Source organism: Trichosurus vulpecula, chromosome 7 (assembly GCF_011100635.1).
Source record: "Trichosurus vulpecula isolate mTriVul1 chromosome 7, mTriVul1.pri, whole genome shotgun sequence".
NCBI classification, from domain to species: Eukaryota; Metazoa; Chordata; class Mammalia; order Diprotodontia; family Phalangeridae; genus Trichosurus; species Trichosurus vulpecula.
Genome location: NC_050579.1, coordinates 259543666 through 259562681, shown reverse-complemented (window position 1 = coordinate 259562681; position 19016 = coordinate 259543666). Strand labels below are relative to the sequence as shown.

The 19016-nt window shown below is 37.3% G+C and overlaps 1 protein-coding gene across 4 annotated transcripts in view; it reads right to left on the bottom strand.

Moving 5' to 3' along the window:
* MYH10 (myosin heavy chain 10) overlaps positions 1 to 19016 on the bottom strand; it is a 195782-nt gene that overhangs the window by 118595 nt on the left and 58171 nt on the right. For 2 of the 4 annotated variants that reach the window (XM_036767251.1, XM_036767249.1), the window contains exons 5-7: positions 18838 to 18940; positions 18077 to 18106; positions 9528 to 9620 (exon numbers count right to left, since the gene is read on the bottom strand). In XM_036767251.1, coding sequence (XP_036623146.1) covers positions 9528 to 9620; positions 18077 to 18106; positions 18838 to 18940 — 226 coding nt within the window. The remainder of the gene's footprint in view (positions 1 to 9527; positions 9621 to 18076; positions 18107 to 18837; positions 18941 to 19016) is intronic. The other 2 variants (XM_036767252.1, XM_036767250.1) reach the window with 1 other exon arrangement.

Here is a 19016-nt window from a genome sequence, read left to right as displayed (position 1 = left end):
AAGAACGAAAACATCCTTACTAATCCTTAACAAGAACCACGATTACTTTGAAACAAAGCCAGGCTATTTTTAAAAATGTCTTTTCAATAGAGTTATTGCACAAAATATGTCACCATCTGGAATGTATCTTACTTCTCCATCAACAGAACTGAAATAACTGTGAATGATTATTTTTATAACAACAATGTTGACCTAAAGAATGAACTCTTTAATGCAAACCAGATGCCTTATAAGACTTTAAAATAAAAGATTCTTCAGCAAATTGGTAATCTCTAAAAAAATTCAAGTTTCACAAGATTAAGGAATTTATCCTATGCAGTCTGTATGAGGCCTGTCAATTAGTATCAAATACTTCCCCAAATTCCTACCTTAGAATTTTAGAAGGCTCTATATATACTTAGGCAACTTACAGAAAACAAAGTTTTGTCTTTGCCCCACTTCACTTAGTATTTCACATCTTCCTAAATAAAGTATCAACAGCAGCTCACAAAAAGCTTTCAATATCCTTCTTCTCTTAATTCATGTGGCACTTTTAAATAAGAGTCCTCTGAGTGGCTCTGAGTATACTGCTCGGCACCAGTGTTCTTTCTGTTGTTTTTTTTAAACAAGACTTTATTACAGCTACTGATACTGTGCTATGTGCTAGGGATACAAAGAAAGGCAACAAGCAGTACTTGTTCTCAAGGAGCTCACAGTCTGATGGTAAACAACTGTGTAAAAACAATATACATTTGAAAAAAAATACAGATAATCAACATGGGGAAGGCACTAGAATTAAGAGAGATCAACAAAGACATTTTATCAGAAGGTTAAAAATCTAGCTGGGACCTGAAGGTAGTTAGGGAAGAGAGGAAGTGAAGATGAGGAGGGAAAGAATTCTAGGCATGGGGAACAGCCAGTGAAAATAGGCACCAATGTTCTAAGGATAGCCATATTGCTTCTATTCTCCTTCACACTAATAATGGATGCAGTACAACAACACGTATCAGTACATAGTACATTCAACTATACGTATTCTTATTTTCCTACTGTCAAGGGAGTGAGTATGGCTTACAAAGGAAAGATACTAGAAAACTGTCCAGATTAAAACAAAAGAAAGTAGATGCTAATTGTTTTCTAGTGGATATATGCAAAATTAAGGAATACAAAATGGAGATTCTTTAGTGGGTCCCTACAAATGTATGGGGAAGTTATATATATCTTTGGTGAAACCCCCACAGTATATAGTATTCCCTCTGACCTGCACTGTCCCTTAACACTCACAGGTTGGGTCTACAGAGAGAGGAGGCTTTCTCAAGTTTTAGGGATAAGCCTGTGGGACAGCCCCTACTAGTATACTACCCATTAACAATCAGACAGCAGCATCAAATAGCCATTAGAGAAGGCATTTACACAACTGCACAGAAAGAACAGAAGCTGTATCTTTCAAGGAATCTTACATAACTTTAATACATACATATGTTTTATAATAAGCATTTTAAAATTAACATCATGTTGAAGAACAGCCCTCACAGCATCTGTCAAATCAAATGGTTTAAAAAATATAGTCACCAAAATAACAATGGCACACTCTTGCATCCTTTGCAACTTTCAGTCAATTAAGACAGCAAATTATTGGTCTGCTGTAGAATTCTGATTACAAAAGCCAGCTTACTAATTTTTCATATTTTTACTAACGATGCTTCATACTTTTAGACTATTGGCACTGAGCTTTTGTAGAGATGAGAAGTTAGACATACAGAGCAGCAGAGATGTTCTTGTGATTATTTTTGGAAGTCACGTCATCCATTAATTTTTTACAATCACTCGGTATGCGCCTCTCTTTAAGCTATCGAGAACAGATCCATCAACATGCTCAAAATTTTCTCACCTCTAGCAGGGACTTCTGTGCATGTATCTGGTTTAGGTTCTCTTCCTGTTAGTTTCTTTTAGTATCATTTCTACTACTTCACATTGGCTATTGGGCATTGTAAGATTAGAGTCCGAATGTGATTGCTCCACTGTGATTAGTAGAGAAAACAGAATTTCTTATAGAAATGTTGAGCCATCTATCCCATAATAGCACAGGCTACATACTGAAACTGCAAGCAAGTATTAAAAGCAGATACTATTCTTTAAGTTAAGATTCATCACCTAGCTACCAAACTAAGATATACAGAAAACAAATGATTAGACTATTTCTAAAATTTGAATCGAATACTCAATTCAGTCAAACTGCCTGAATAATATTCTTTTTCCCCTGAAGGAAAAACACTTACATGGTTTTTTTGGCATTACGTATTTAAAGCTTACTTTTGGTGATATCTATATCTCTTGTCTATCTCTCTATATCTATATCTATATATCTCAAAAAAGAGGTTCCTAATTTTCTTATAATAAATAGCAGTGTTTTAATAATACTAGGTCAGTTTTCCAAAGATCAAAATCCATGTTCGGTCAAAATATTTTGATCAAAAAAATAGTGCTATAATCTCCAGCACTCACTACAGTCCTACTCTTCTGCTTCGTTATAGCATGACAGAGACCATGGTCTTACTCAAGATTATTTCAGCAGAAAATAAGATCTGAAAGGTAGTCATTAAGTTTTCAGAAATGGGTCTAATGAAGGCTCAGGATCAATCTAGCTAAGTTCTGTGGTGCTCATCAACAAAATGGGGAAAGAATGAATTTTTCAGTCAGAACAACTTTCTGAGACTGTGTGTTGGGCCAAGTTACAATCTGTATTCCTGAAAGAAATTAAGTCATACCATGGAAATCAAGGCTGAAGGCTGGTACTCTTTGTAAAGGCAGATAAAAGGCCCCAAGAAGTTGTTATAGAAAATAGCATGCTTAAAAGAAACAAAAGTGACAGAATAAAAAGGATCTGGAGTACAGGAGAGCAGATGTCGCCCTTTTTAGAAGAGGAGGAATGGGAGCCGAGAATGGGAAATAAAAGTTATACAATGAGAGCTTAAAATAAACCAGAAGCTATTTTTTAGGTTCTTCCTGAAGAACAGAGGTAGCCACTCTGAAGAGGAAAAAAATGCTTGTACTCCAATTCTCACACATACACACACACGCACCCCTATATATTTTTGTTATACACCAATACACAAACATATGGTAGAGGCAAAGAAGCTGTGAGCTCAAGCAAGGTGGGATTTTTGTTGTTTTTCTTCTGGAGTTAAGTTTCCCAGGCTTATGCTAAATTGTAAACATCTGAAGGATTAATCTCCTTTGAACCCTGGTAATTCAGGGCTGTAGCACATTAGGTGTTGAGTCAGAAGGGTGTTTGCACCTTCTGGCTCTGAGCCAATCAGGTACTACACATTGGGCTACCATGCCTCTGAGCCAAGCAGGCACTGGGTAGAACTGTACAAATAGAGAGCAGAAGCAGAGGAAAAGTGAAGAAAGATGAGCATGAAGAGAGAAAACAAGTGTTGAGCACTGAGTTTGAAAACACTCGTGAACATGGGGTTTAGTGAGACTGGCTAGTTGTCCTTGTTCCCCAGTCATTGTGCTATTTTTGGTAGCTAAAGCTCCTACAGAGATAACAAAGGAGCCAGGGGAGAAGTTTCTTTTGAAATCCTCAGAGCCAAAGCTATGGCAGGAGGCAGGGCTTAAGTGGAGCTGCCCCTCACCCAGTGAGGTGAGATACGGAGCAGGAGCAGAGACCTGACTACGTCAGGAACCAGGAGAGGATGGCTCAGAGAACTGAATTAAGCCCTGAGTCAAGATGAACACTTTGTTGCCCAGCAGGCCTCGGAACTTGGAAGCGGGGGCTGGAGTAGTATTGGGACTTGGACTCTTTGGCTCATTTGAGCATGTGTGCACCTGAGAATGCCAGGTGGGAGCTTGCAATGGCAGCGTGGAAGAAAGGATACACCCCCAAGAGGGCTTTACTTGGACACTTTGTTTTTGATTTAAGGGATTATAACCTATTGTGACCTAGGGGTGGAGTGTATTATGTTTTCTTCTACCCCGAGGGATGTACTATGTTAGAGAAGACCCTGGCCTGGGACCCCCTGATTGTATAAACAAGTATTTTGGGACACTATGTTATATACCGAATGATATGTTTTGTTTGAGGCCACGTGGCCACCCTGGTAACGAGTCCTTACGTTGTCATGAATTGTGAATGCTTTCGTTTATTGCATAAGATTTAGTTCTGAATAAATAGAGTGCTTATTATACTGGGCGATTTGACCCCAAATAAATATATTCACAGCAGCAGCCCTCAAGCACATTATAGAAGCCCAGGTGAGAAACAACAATGTAAACGTCAGAGAAAGTATCAAAGAGTGGAAGTAGTTTGTGATGCCTTGCTCAGGGCAAGGCAGCAACTTAACAACCTAACCTAATGATAATAGAAAGGTTGGTTATATCATTGAAACACACAACCAAGACTACTTCTCCAGACTTACCAAAAAAAAAGACAACTACCCACTTCAGCTGATTCTCATGAACAAATGATACTAGAACAAAGTTAAAAAAAATATTGCCAATGATTATGAAGTTTTGAGCAAGAAACTAAAGACCAAAGGGGAACAGTTAAGTTTTCCTCAATTTTGGCCACTGAAAGCAATAATAAGGAAGTAATAACTTGGAAGTAAGCAGCTGGTTAAGAAATGGTATCCAAACGGAAATTAGACCTCTAGTCCATAGTTTAAAATGTAAAGCTGAGACTAGAGAGACCTGGTCAAAGATGAAGTACAACCAACGCGGGCTGCTAAGAATGCTATTTTTGGAGCTAGCCAATATGGCGGCCTCCAGCCTGGCTCTGCTATTGCTGCTGCTGGTGGCAGCAACCTTTTGCACACAGCTTTGTGAAGTATATGAATAAAATATCAGCTTGGACAACTGTGGAATATGACAAAGGGTGCTCCAAGCGGTTGGGCAGACTCAGTAACATTAATTTTACCAGTACAGTGCCTACTGAGAACCAAGCTTGTTTGGTTTAGGCGTTTCACAGCATCATTTCTTATGCATTTGCTGAAAGCTAGCTTTAGTGATTGTAATAGCATTAAAGTACTGTCTCTGACTCCTCAACAGGAGTCTACCATACTAATGAAATCACAAATCCAGCCCAGTGGGAAAAGGGATTGTTCCACATGCAACAATATCCCCCACTCTTTATACTCAGAAAACATTCATTTATTCTCTAAAGTGGTTCTGTCTTATAGGATGTCTTTCAGCAAAGGTTAGAAACTAGATTACAGGTACAATATGAGGGTCAGCATTCCAAGGAGGGATAAGAAGTAATCACACACATGGCAGCCAGGGTCAACATCCTAAAGCGTAATAGCTGTCTGCACAAACACAGTGGAAGTTTGCATTTCAAATCTTAGCAGCTATCTTTGGTGATCACCATTGCAACTAACACACTCTTAGTAGACTGAAAAATATACATCCAGCACTGAGAATTCAGTCCTGGACACGTTATATCTATAGTACTGATAGGTTCAAGAATACACCCTCATGGACAGGGATGGGGAACCTGCAGCCTTGAGGTCCATTTGGCCTTCTAGGTCCTCAAGTGTGGCCCTTTGACTGAATTCAAACAGAACAAATCCCCTTAATAAAAGCATTTGTTCTGTAAAACTTGGACTTGGTCAAAAAGCCACACCCTAGGCCTTAGGAACTTTCACTTTGCACATAATCTGAGAGTAATAAAACTAAGAGCTTCAAATATTCATATTAAAAAATAATGTTCAGGCTACAAATGAGAAACTAGAGATCTTACTACAAAAAGGCAAATGAAGATACTGATAAGCCATGTGTCACACAGTTGGTTGAAGGAACGGGGCATAACCTAGAAAAAAGAAGGCTTGGGGAGGGGGGCTGTGAAGGGGAACAGGATAGCTGTCTTCAAGTACTGAAGGATTGTCATTTGAAGTAGGTTTAAGCTGTTTGATTGACCCCAGGGAGCAGAATCAGAACCAATGAGTGGAAGTGACAAAGAGGCTCATTTCATTTAAGTTACCTTTCAGCTCTGACATCTACAGAGCATTCCTAAAGGCAGAGTACAGCTTTAAGCCTTAAGAGCATTAAAATTGCACTGACTATTTTGGGATCCCCTGAGTATTCTGAAAGGCTGTCGGGTAAGGGAAAACAAAACAAAACAAAACTTCACTACTCAATAAAACGACGACATAATTCTGAAAGACAATTTTACAATATCCTCTTCGAAATTGGGTTACCTAAACTGCAATGATCAAAGCTGGACCTGAAAGAGACAAAAGTAAATACACCTCCCTCTTTTCTTTGCAGAGGTGGGTGACCATGGGCATGGAATATTTCATATAATGTCAATCTATTAGTGTGTTTGTTAATTTAAACTACTTTTTCCTCCAATTTTATTAAAATACTTTACACACACACACACCCCTTTTTATTTTATTGATAGAAAGGATTGTTATCTGAGTAGGGAAGAGGGAGGAATATCTGGAAATGAAAGTGATATAAAAACAAAAGACATAGATAGTTTTTAAAAAGTTGTTTTTTGTGGGTTCAGAGCTTTTCTAGGTAGAGGAGTTTGGTAACCTCTAGACCACAAAAGGAATCTAGTTAAATGGTTAACATTGCTCTGGCCATCACCAATGAATCCTAAAGAATGTGTTTTGCTTAGTCAGTGGTAGATTTGATTCCAAAATGGAAATAACCACCACAAATGTGGGTGTGGAGAAAAAAGATGTTTATCTCAGAGAACATTCACCTAAGCCTCTGATCTACTGGGCCCTTCTTTCTCAATACTCTATTTTTTCCCCCCAAATCCATGCCTCTCTCATACATCTGCTTTTCTCTCATACATAAGAAAGAGGTGAGAAATCAGTCTCCTTTTCCAGGTCTACCTCTCCCACTGTCTCTCTCCACACTTCTCATTATATTTTAGCTTTTATAGCCATTCACAATCTGGTCCCAAATACCCTTCCAACCTTACATATCATTCCCTTTCCTACCCTCTACAGTTTGGCCAAATAGGACTTATTACTGTTCCATAAGTCATTCTATCTCCTATTTCCAAGCCTTTGCATTGGCTATGCATGTTCCTTCCTCAATGTCTTATCTTAGAATCCTTGTTTCCTCCAAAACTCTCTTCAAGATCCATGTCCTACATGAGCTTTCCTTGATCCTCCTCAGGTGCTAGCATCTTCCCTGTAAAAAAAAAGTTATCTTACAGATTCTTATTTATGAACAAGTCTAGCTAAGTAGAACCTAAGTTCCCTGAGTTCAGGAGGCTGTTTGTGTTTGTTTCCCTAGTGCCTCTCATATAATAAGTGCATAACAAATTCTTGATAATTGAGTCTTTTTTGCCTCTTCATTCTTCATTTTTATTCCTATTTTCCTTCTTTAAATTAATCATAATAATATGCTTAATTTTGTTATTATTTCATTTGTTGTATCTGATTAACCCCTACCAAGAGCACTGTATCTCTAAGGGCAAAAATGTACTACCTCCTTCTCTGTAGCAATATATTCGTAGAATTACTGCTTATAGAAAGTGTGTGCATCTGGCTCCATCTATCAAATAATATAGATGGTTACTAAAACAGACAAATCTAGTGTGTTATATGTGTTTTCTGGAAAGTGGGCATACATAGAAAAGGATAGAAAGTGATACTCCTAAGATCATCTGGAATCTATCATAATGCCTGTTATTTCATGCTTGTTGATCCTTCAGATTGTATAGAAGTGAAGTCTCTTGTGTATTCTTGTTATGAGAATATCGTCAGAGACACTGGAATTCCCTTTTAAGTAAGGAATACTTTTGAAAGCATTTCTCTAAGTTGAACAATGACTCAACTCTGGAAAAAGGAAGGAAAGACTACACGTTTACAGAGTATAAGTGGCCCCAATAAATTTTGTCACCTAAAAAAGTACCAGAATAGTTCTGTGGGTTTTTTTTTTGTTTCTTATTAAAAACTAGTTTGAAGTGTGGATTAAGCATAGCATCTAGTTTCCTATGCTGGAAATACATATGTTTACTTCAAGGACAAATCATCTGAAATCATTCTACAGATGCTGACCAACATTTGGCAAACACTTTAAGGAATAGGAAAATACAAACAGAAGGAAGGAGAGAGAGTGAAAAATTACTTAGCTTATGCCCCAGAACTGGCTAAATTCTGGAGAGACAATGATATGCAAGGACACTACATTAAAAGAACAGAGCACAGCGCTACTGCATGGCAACTCCCTCAAAATGTTTTCGTGCACAGTAAATTTGGTCCCGGAGATCCAAGATGAATATAATTCCTCTTAGATTTCTTGGGAATCATACAGAACACCGAGTAAACATAAAAATCTTTCTTCTCGAGATAAGCACGTTTCATAACACTTCTTATTTGCTGAGAATGGTCCATTGTCGGAGTTAATGGAGTTTCCCAGAAGTATTAGAGCCCTCCCAATGTCTATAAAGCTCTCCACAAGCCAGTTTATCAGTGCACAAGACAAAGAATAAAGCAAAATAAGAAACTATGCATCTCTCCCATAGCATCAAATAAAATAATGTTTGTAAAGTGCTTCATACCCTGCCTAGCATATAGTAGGTGTTCAATAAATGCTTATTCCCTTCACCCTTCTCCTCCCTATCCCAAACACAAATCTAAACTTTTTGGAAGGAGGAAGGGCAGTGTCTGTGTCTGTGACCTTAATGGACCACTCGCTTTCACTCTGGTTTTCTCCTCTGTAAAATGAAGAAACTGGACTAGACTGTTTCTAAGGTCCTTCACATTAAGCTCTGAAATATTATTCTACATATTTGCAGACTCTTAGGGCTGAAAGAGACTTTAGCTTAACATATTCTTTTAGGAACATTATTATTTTGTCCTAATGCAAGTCTAGAGGCCCAGAGAACAGTATGCAATAAATGAAGCAGAACCAGAATAATTGAGAAGGAGGTGTAACAGACCATCAGAAACACTAAGAGCATAAAACAACGCTTCCAACGCCAATTTCAATTCTGCATTGTCCATGAATGTGGATATAACATCCTATCTCCAAAATATGCATTTTCCAACATGTTTCCAACATTTTCCAACTCTTAAGAAATCAAGTCTCATTCTGTCCAAATACGACAGTTAAAAAAAATGAGACTACAGTATAAATTAGCAGACACATTTTAAAAAGTAAAAGTCAAATCAAAAGCCAAATGACAGTCAAACTTTTGCCAACTTTTGGTAATTCTGAATGAGCTTCAAAGGTGTGTGTGTGTGTGTGTGTGTGTGTGTGTGTGTGTGTGTGTACATATGTGTGTGTATACATATGCCAGTTTATATATCAAACATTTTAAAGCTCTAGCAAATAACAAAATTAAACACAGTAAGCAATGCTTTAAGCCATCTCATGAAACAGCAAACTATTTTAAAAGTTCTATCTCCAACAGCACTTACTCTTTTTTTCCCCCAATAAACCACCTATCTATCTTCTGCTTTGCAGTTCAATTTCTACTTAAATTCTTGGAGGTGTAATAACTTCATGTTATTATTCATGCCAGTAATTCAGACAGAAAACTGAGGAATTAAACTTCATGGTGTTATTAAACTTACAAAACGAGAAGAGTTGTCATTTTTCACAGTTTTTGCATTTCCAAATGATTCAAGGATTGGGTTTGCTTGTAAAAGTTGCCTTTCAAGTTCTCCCTAAAACACATCACACACAAATACAAAAACAAACATAGAAGTATTTATGTTAAACTAAAGTCTTCGATTAACCCTCACATTTGATTGCCTCTTTTTCTCAGTTCTTTCATACCAACCGCCCCTTTTAAATAGGTCTTCTCGATCCTGGATGTTTCGATAGGACTTTACTAAAAATGAAATAAATTAGCATATGTACATAATGATATCAAAGAGATCAATGCGGTTAAACAAAGACAATGGATTTGAGTATAAGAAAAATATATTAGGCGCAGATTTATGGGAAAATGCAAGGAACAGATTTTCCAAAAGTAAAATGTTATGTAACACTATCACAGTGATTTTTTTTTTGAGTAAGCCAAAACTCATTAATAAAAATGTCACCATCTTACATGAGAGGAAAAGTACTTACACACAGATGTTCTCAACAGATATGCACAAAATACTCTGATACAGGTTGGCTAGATATCATTATCCCTCCTTTAACAGACAGGTAAACCACAGGAACAAAAAGGTACTAACATTATTTCTTATTCAAATTGAATTCAAACAACTGAGTTTCTCTTCACTATATCCAGAAAGCCTAGGAATACGCAAAACTTACATGTGAACTTGTATGCAAGTCATAAAAAACTATAAATTAGAGTACATTAATCCATATTTTATCCATGAGTCCCAAAAGGAATAGTATCGTGGGAAAAAAGTGTGCCAATTCTTTCCTTGAAGAAGTTGTACTTCTAGATTGGAACTAAGAAACTGGAATCTGTGAACAAAACTGGACCGCTTTTTCAAAAGACACATCATTATAGTTTAAAAATTAACAGAATCTTGACCCTAAAAATTAAACCTGCTTGTAGAAGTGAGTCTAAAGTGAAAAAAAAAAACCCAAAAGATTTGAAAATTAGAACCCAGGTGCCATGTAAATGTACTATCTCACCATTTACTTCACCCATCAACATACTTAAGAGATAATTATGGTCACACAGCTAGTCGCTGGCAAACTGAACAGTTCACAACCATTCTGGGTCCTCAGTTTTCCTCATTCATAAATGAAAGGAGATAGGTTGGAGGATTTCTAAGGACCACATCTAAAATTCTTCTGACATTACTCTACATACACTATAAGAATTAATGAAATTTTAGTGTGAAAACTCAATACTTTTAGAAATACTGACCACAGATGAGATGAAATTGAATAATGAGACACATATGGCCATCCTCATTTCTGGGTAAAAGCTAAAATAGCTGTTTACACAAAAAGATGCTACGCTGTATATTAATATCCATGTTATGGGTTCCAAGGCAGTTATCTGGATTATCCAGATTTTCATATATTTTACCTGTAGTCAAATTCAATAAGGAAATGAAGAGCTGTACCATTTAGTCAAGCCTACTACAAAGACAACCAAATCCTAGCAGAAGGCCTGTTTTATTTTGTTTTTATATAGAGATTAATTTAATTATACAGTAATAAATCATTTACCAGGCAATGAATAAAGTAATTCCACACCAATGAATTTTCCAGATAAATAAAATTTATCCAATTCCAACATTGTAAATTAGTGAGCACTTACTAAACTCTTAATGTATACCTGACACCGTCCTAAACACCAGACGGACACACAGACACAGACACATTTTAAAGGCAGAACATAGCCTCTAAGCACTGCTTATGTTCTTACTGGGGAGACACCAAATATAAATAAATTGGTACATATAAGATACATACAGAGTAGATGGCAAACAGTCTTGGAGCAGAAGGCACAGCTACATCTTCTGTGAGAGGTGGCACTTGAGCCACAGATTCTAAAATGCAGAGGTTAGAAGAAGAATTCCAAGCACCGTACAGGGGATAGCTAGTGCAAAGGCCTAGAAATGGGAGATACAGTATCATATGTGGCCAATATGTCTGGACCAAAGATTATGTGGAGGGGAATAAAGACAGGTGGGGTTTTAAATGCCCAACACTTAACATCTGAAATAATAGGTAACAAGTAGACAACAGAGGGAAGGAGGGAAGGAAAAAGGGAGGAAGGAACTTTTATATAGTGCCTACTACATGCTAGGGACTGTGCCGAGTGTTGTCTTTTTTTAAAACAAATACCAATCCTCACAACAACCTTGCAAGGTACATGCCATAACAGCGTATTCCCACGTCAGACTTGAGGAAACCAAGGCAAACAGGATAAGTGACTTGCTCAGGGTCACACAGACAGGAAGTTTCTGAGGCTGGATTTGAACTTAAGTCTTCCTGACTCCAGGCTCAGTGTAATCTGTAATCCTCTGTACCACCTAGCTGCCATGGATGGGAATAACATGGTCAGACCTGCCATTTAAGAAGCAATCTCCCAAGCTCATACCTTGGTCTTATCAGATTCCTCACTCTCCTTCAATCTATACAGACCGACCGACACACACACAAAATGATGACCTCTGATCTCTCACCTGTGCCTCTGCACTGGCCCCAAGCCTGGAATGCACTCTCTTTTCACTCATGTCACTTAATTCCTTTCTGCTCTTAAAAGCAGACACAGGTCAAGCATTACCTTCTATGTAATGCCTTTTCTAGTCCTCTCAAGTGTTGATGTTCTCCTTAAACTACCTTATTAAACACATTTTTATTTGTATTTATTCTCTGTTTAATTATTCTGTATATGTCTGAACGTATCCAGATACAAATAAATGCACCAAATACAGTGCTTGGTATGCAACAGGTGCTTAAATTAATACTTGGTTGATGGTGTTTGAGGCCAGATTTGAACTAAGGTCTTCATAACTCCAGGTTCAGTGCTCTATCCACTGCACCACCTAGCTGCCTGTAAGAGGTCCATTCACTGAATGGGTGTTATCTCATTCAAACAGAGAACGTGAAAAGGCCTTAGCCTGAAAGTGCCAGGGTCTCCCACTGCATCCTGGGCCGTCTCCAGTCCTCCTGATGAATGTCTGGCCACTGGACCCAGATGGTTTTGGAGGAGAAAGTGAGGCTGGTGACCTTGCACAGCCCTCCCTCACTCAAATCAAAGTCAAGTGCAAGTCATATAGACATCTCCCTGATGTCATGGTCCTCTTCAAGAACATGGCTGATGGTTCTAAATCTTAAACTACCATAATTTCAACAACTTGCTTTTAACTGGAAATTTCTTAATATAAATTACTCAGGTAGTAGGATGGTGACTCCCATTTTGACTAATCAAACAGCAGTATTTTCTTGAGCCGAGTTTCCCATCAATTCTCTTCTGCTCAATGAGGCACAATGATGTTGTGGATAGAATGCCAGACGTGCAATCAGGAAGATCTGGTCAGACAACTAAAGCTTGTATGAACCTGGGCAAGTCATTTAATCTGAGCCTCAGAATCCTCACTCGTAAAATGAGGGAGTTGGATAGTATCTAAAAGTCCCTCAATAATCTCTAAAGTTCCTTTCCACTTCAAATTTATAATTGTAGGATCTAATGATGAGTTCTTTTGTTTAAACCTACAGATCCCAAATTTTTACTACTGAATTACTTAAGAGAAAATTAGATTTCACAGAGAGTGGGCTTCATCTTAAATGATAACGAATGTCACTTTTAGGTCTCTGACAGCAAGAATGGCTGCACGTATGTGGCCAGAGTGGCCTTTGTTTTCTTTGAGTGACTCAGTTTATCTCATTGAGCCTTGCTGGGTGCTGGGTCTGCGGCTTCTCTTCCAGGGCAGGAAGCCCAGAGACCATGCCTGGGAGCAGAGAACTTCCTATGTGACGATTCATGGGGCTGGCTGAGGGGGTTGTGGACTCCAGAGCCACTCCCTATTGGGTGTTAACCTAGTCTACGCCAGGGGGAGAGGCCAACTCAAGAACCAATCGGCCCTGGTCATTCAGGCAGCGCTTGATGATGTCAAAAACTCTATAAGAGGGGCGAAGACGGCTTGAAGATCCCTTTTCCTTTTGCCCGTTGGTGCGGCAGCGGTGGCAAGCGTGACTCTGGGCCAGCCTGAGCTCTCTGGCTGAACCTAGATGTTGGTAACTATGAACTGTATTGGGTCTGTCTGTTGATACTTGTAATTTGTTTGTATTTTGTTCTGAAGTTCAGGGTGCTGCATTTTTCCCCTGAAGTAAGTGAATGAATCTGTATTTGGCCTGTCTGTTGATGCTTGTCTGTATGCTCCCCTGAACTAACTGAATGCTGGATTAAAGTAAGCTGGTCAACTCTTTCACCGTGCTTTCCTTGTTTAAGCAGATAAAAAGAACCTGTGCTTTCCCGGCATGCCGGCAGCCTCCTGGGTGCATCTTACGCCTCCACAGAAGCTGCTAGCGGGACTGTTAAAACAACATATTACTCCCTAAATCACATTTAGGGGGAAGAAGGGTCCTAGTACAAAAGAACTTGCATATGTGGAAGAGGTAAGGGAGTGGGAGGTATGGAGAGAAAGACTTATCTCAAAATTCTCATCTGTTTAGGGTCAAGTCTTAGAGACTATTCTAGTAAGGTGAGTAGGTGTTAAGGGAAGGGAAGAAAAGGTAATACTAATTTTCAGAGGTACATAAGAAAGAGGTATATAAGTCTTCCAACATAATTCCAAGTAGAGAAGTTCATCTTTCTGTTGCCCTCTTCCTGGAAAAAGGATTCAGGAGACAAAGATCTGGAGATTTTTAAAGAATTCTAAAAAAAACTTTTAGGAGATAACAGTAACAAAAGCCTCAACTCAAAGGAATGTCATAGTAATAGAACCTCCAATGCAGTTTTATGTCCCTATTGAGGTTATTACATCATCTGCCCAACAGCACACTCCTTCACCCTATCCTCCCTCTGCTGAGTCAAGACTATACCTCACAAGTGATTTCTGTTATGGGTAAAATCAAATAGACAGCTCATGATCTGAGTTAATATCATGAATGGAGCCATTACTAAGTCCAAGCCTGGCCCCAAACAGACGTGAGAAGATATTTCCTCCCTCTTCTTTTTAGAAGTGGAAGTCCAAAGATGTGTAAAATGGCAAAAAATTCAGACTTTTTAGATATGTCGATTAGTTTTATTTAACTTTTTTTATTCCTATTTTTAAAAACTCTATTATAGGACAGCTCTCTGGAAGAGAGGAAAGAGAAGAATATACTGAGAAATGTGGGTAATATAAATACTCAAGATATCAATAAAAATCTATCTTCCCAAAATGGAAGGAAACCATAACCTTCACTGTCTCCAGCACCTCTCACAAAGGAATGAACAAAATGAACACTTAAAGGCATCCTAAAACTACAAATACTGCTAATTTCAATTATATCCACACTAGACAATTTCCTAAACTCAGATTTTTTCTTGAAACTAACAAGTAATTTCTTAACTATTATGGCTGAGGGAAAAGAAGCAGGAACCGGCAGAACAGAGGTACTCATCTTTTCTTATCAAATTTGATTAGACAATAGTCTATACAACTATGGCTTTTATTTCTCTATGAAACAAAGATAAAAGTTAGTTCCAATTCACTTACTGAAAAACTGGCAAAAAACCTGGTGTACCTAAATTATGATTTATGGATACTTTGTTGATCAACATACAAAAAAAGGGGGGAGGATCCCTAAAATTGGAGAAATCATAATTTTCTACCAGTGAGGGAAGCAAACTTTATTCTAAAAGGAGGAAAAATTAACAACCTGAAAGTTTAAATATGATGTGCATTCTGTCATCTTCTTGCCTTTGAATCAGAACTCAAGTTTTGTGTGGACCAGTCTGAAAGCTCATAGAAACAGACTCGTTTCAGTTGCTATTCAAGCATGAAAAGCCTAAAACATACAAAAGCTTAGCTTAAAGAAATCACATTTAGTAGCTGATCAAAAAACTATTATGCCTTAGTTGCTCTGCTGGCTAAAACAATGTCCAGACACAAAGACCAGCAGAGTCCTAGGTCAGTGTGAAAAATAATTATTTGTATGATTAAACTAATTAAAATTTGTTTCACAGAGACAATTTGTGCCCAATAATAAAACCAATGGTCTCAAATATCTATATGTAAATACCCAAAGTTCAAGTAACCAATAAGGAGCTAGAAGTCCTAGTACAGGTATTACTGAGGGTCAGTGGTGAAAAAACTTAAGGTTATGTTATATGAAGATTAACTGAACCTGTTGAAGAGAAGGCAAGGCAGGAACACGGTAACTGTATTCAAGTATCTGAAGGGCTAGTAGAGGAGGAATACATTTGGAGAGCAAAATATAGACTTGTTCTGTTTTGCCCCAAAAGGCAAAACTAGGAGCAAGGGGTGGAAACTGGAAAGAGACAATTTTACGCTTAACGTCAGGAAAACTTCCCAAGTATTAGAGCTATCACAAAGTGGAGTGGTAGGTTGCAAAGTGGTGGATTCCCCTTCTTTGGAGGTCTTCATTGGGTATGGTGAAGTAGGGATTCCTTTCATATATAGTTTGAACTAGATGACTACTGAGGTTTCTTCTCTTGCAACCCCTCAAATTCTATAATTCTGTGACTTGATTTGATATGTCTATTTCCTTTTCTTTAAAAAAGGAAGAATATTTGTATTTAAAAATAGGGAACACAAATCAGGACAAGGGAACACGGATTATTCCACTTCTTTACTAACTGACCATAGCTTTACCACTTGGTTATACAATCTAGACTGCCATCTAATGGTTAAATCCTAGGACACCAGGTGCAAGGTCCTTGTGGCCTAGGGGGAAATGACTAGCAGGTTCATAGTGCTTAGTAACATCAAACTACTGAAAACTATAGTCAATATTAATAAAGTACAACCTATGAAAAATAAACACAATCTCAGGTCTCACTGTATTTAGCATATATAAACAGATATCTTTTTATATGATTTTTTTTTAAATCAGAATTTGGAAAAATGGTCATTGGAGCAGACCATAGGTAGAGTGGGTTATGAGCCACACCCCTGTAATACAGATGGTTTTGTAAACATAAAATTAATGTAGTATCATACAGACTGATAATGACTTTAAAGCACGGACACAGAAGCTTTTACTATCTTTGAAAAAATGTATATACCAATGACTTAATTCAATGTACAGGTACAAATATACTAGTCATATACAATAGGGAGCCATTCTGAAGTTTAAAATGACACTTAAACAAAGTGTTAAATTGTTAGGTTTTATGCCATATATTAAATCATATAAGGATTTGACAACATAGTCTAAATCTGTATATTTAAATATTAGAATGAATATTTACTATTACGATTTATACTATGGTGAAAAAAAGTAGTGTTTGGAATTGTGGTATAACACTCTAGCCTCTACTCTAATAGCCCTTTAAGTTAGTGATTAGATTTCCCACTTTTCGGTTCCAGCTGCCAAAGTAATAACTATAGGCCATGATCTTTCATACAGATAGTATTTAATTGAGGCCATCCACTTAACACAAGTACAACATAGTCCTTCAACGATTAATTCATTCAGAGGAATGTCTAGAGCAGTGATGTCAAACTGTGGTCCTCAAAATGGACCAACAACAAACCACAAATCAACATTATCTATATTGTATCGTAGTTTTAATTTTTTTTAAACATTTACCAATTACATTTTAATCTAGTTTGTGCACCTCTGGTCTAAAACATATCCCCAACTAAGTGGGAAGGTAAAGTCCTAACACTTGTGTCCAATTCCTTTATATTTATAAATTGTCTTTATAACTCTTCCTCACATTTGTTTTATATCAGTTTAGTTTATGTCATAGAAGACACATCCATAAGATTTTCTCAGCAATAGGGAAAAGACTATACTACAGAATATACATTTGGCCCAGTTCTGTGTAATGTGTAACCTATACCATGTCTGCACCTTTCACATGAGGGAGAAGTCATCTCCTCTAACTCAGTGGAGGAGGGAAATAGGTAACTTTCTCCTATACATGTTATTCCTGTGGCCTGTGAAGCTAAAAGAAAGGAATTAGTCTCATTATGTATTAAGCATAGTTTCTAGGACTACACTCTCCTGAATCTGTCCATGAGAAAGAAAATCCTAACTTTATATGTTGAATAAAATGAAGCCTTTAAATACAAACATAGCAATGATGCGTGACTTTTAAGAGATCAGGAACATCTGTTATTCTGAGTGTTCGAACTTTTGACATCACAGCATGTAACTTAAAACATGATATAGAACACAAAAGCCTATTATCAGATTATAATTAACAGCTAATGAAATAATTCTGTGCAGTATTGGAGGGATATATTTGGAACAAAAACCTTGTTACATGAACATGCTTTGTAAATAATAGCATAAAGTCAATGTTACAGAACAAATAAAAACAAAAAATTTGATAAAATTTGTTCTACCATCTCTAAAAGAAGAAAGTGAAAAATAACTATTTTAATTATTGTTCTAACAACTGATTGTCTGACAGTACAAATTTAGCTATATAATTTGCTTCTATTAGAACACATAAGAAGCCAAAGAGAATAGTTGCATTAACTCATAACTAAGAAGCATAAAGAAAAGCACTTGCCTGATGTTTCACTGGCTTAGGCGATTCAGGCTGGTTACAAACAAATAAATGCAAATGTTAGCAAGTTTGGGCTTCCCCTTGCAGCAAACTATTTCCCATATTATTCAGGTCAACATGCAATTTAGTGTGATAAAAGCTTATCCAGCATGCCATTAAGCTCCATTAACTGGCATTTCTGCATCTTTGTTATTACAAGGAGAACTAAGAGTTGTAAGAATGACTCTGGCAACCTGAGAACTTGAGGACTACACTCACTTCCTGAATCCAATGAACAGATTTAATTTATTCATACCCTCACCCTCAATCCCCTAACACACCCAAAAAATGCTTACTCTCTTCTCTTACCCAAATAAATTTTAAAGAAACATGACTTTTCCCCGCTTCTGTTAAACCTCATCCCCATAATCCCCCAAGAAAGTCTTAAGAGGTCAAGAACAGCATTGTGCTCCAAAAACCAAGCAGGTAAAAAAGTTTAAGCATCCTAATGACTGAAAGTAAAAATCAATATGCTTTAAGCAGCATTCAAACCTCTTCAATTCAGCTTACTAACTTCTTACAGATTCCACAAGAGGGAAAATTCTCTTTGATGCAGCCCTATTGAGTAGCTTAGTTCGTACAACATACTCCTCCCACCTCTTTTTGTGGTAGAACAGCTGATTAAGAGAATGAAGTGGATATTGTGCAAGTCAAATGCAGGTTTTTATCCTTAATTTTCATTTCTTAAAAAAAAAATTTTTTTTAATGATTTTTTAAAAGCTTACCGGAATGTTATGGTCCTTTCTTCCTTTATGGGAAGAAGCAACATGAGCAAGATACTGAATAACTTTCTTGGTATTTTCTGTCTTCCCAGCACCAGATTCACCCCTGAAAGAATAAATTACTTGATTTCATCTTCATTCTTTAAAGAAGATATAGTATACCCAGTCCAAAAGTTGATCTT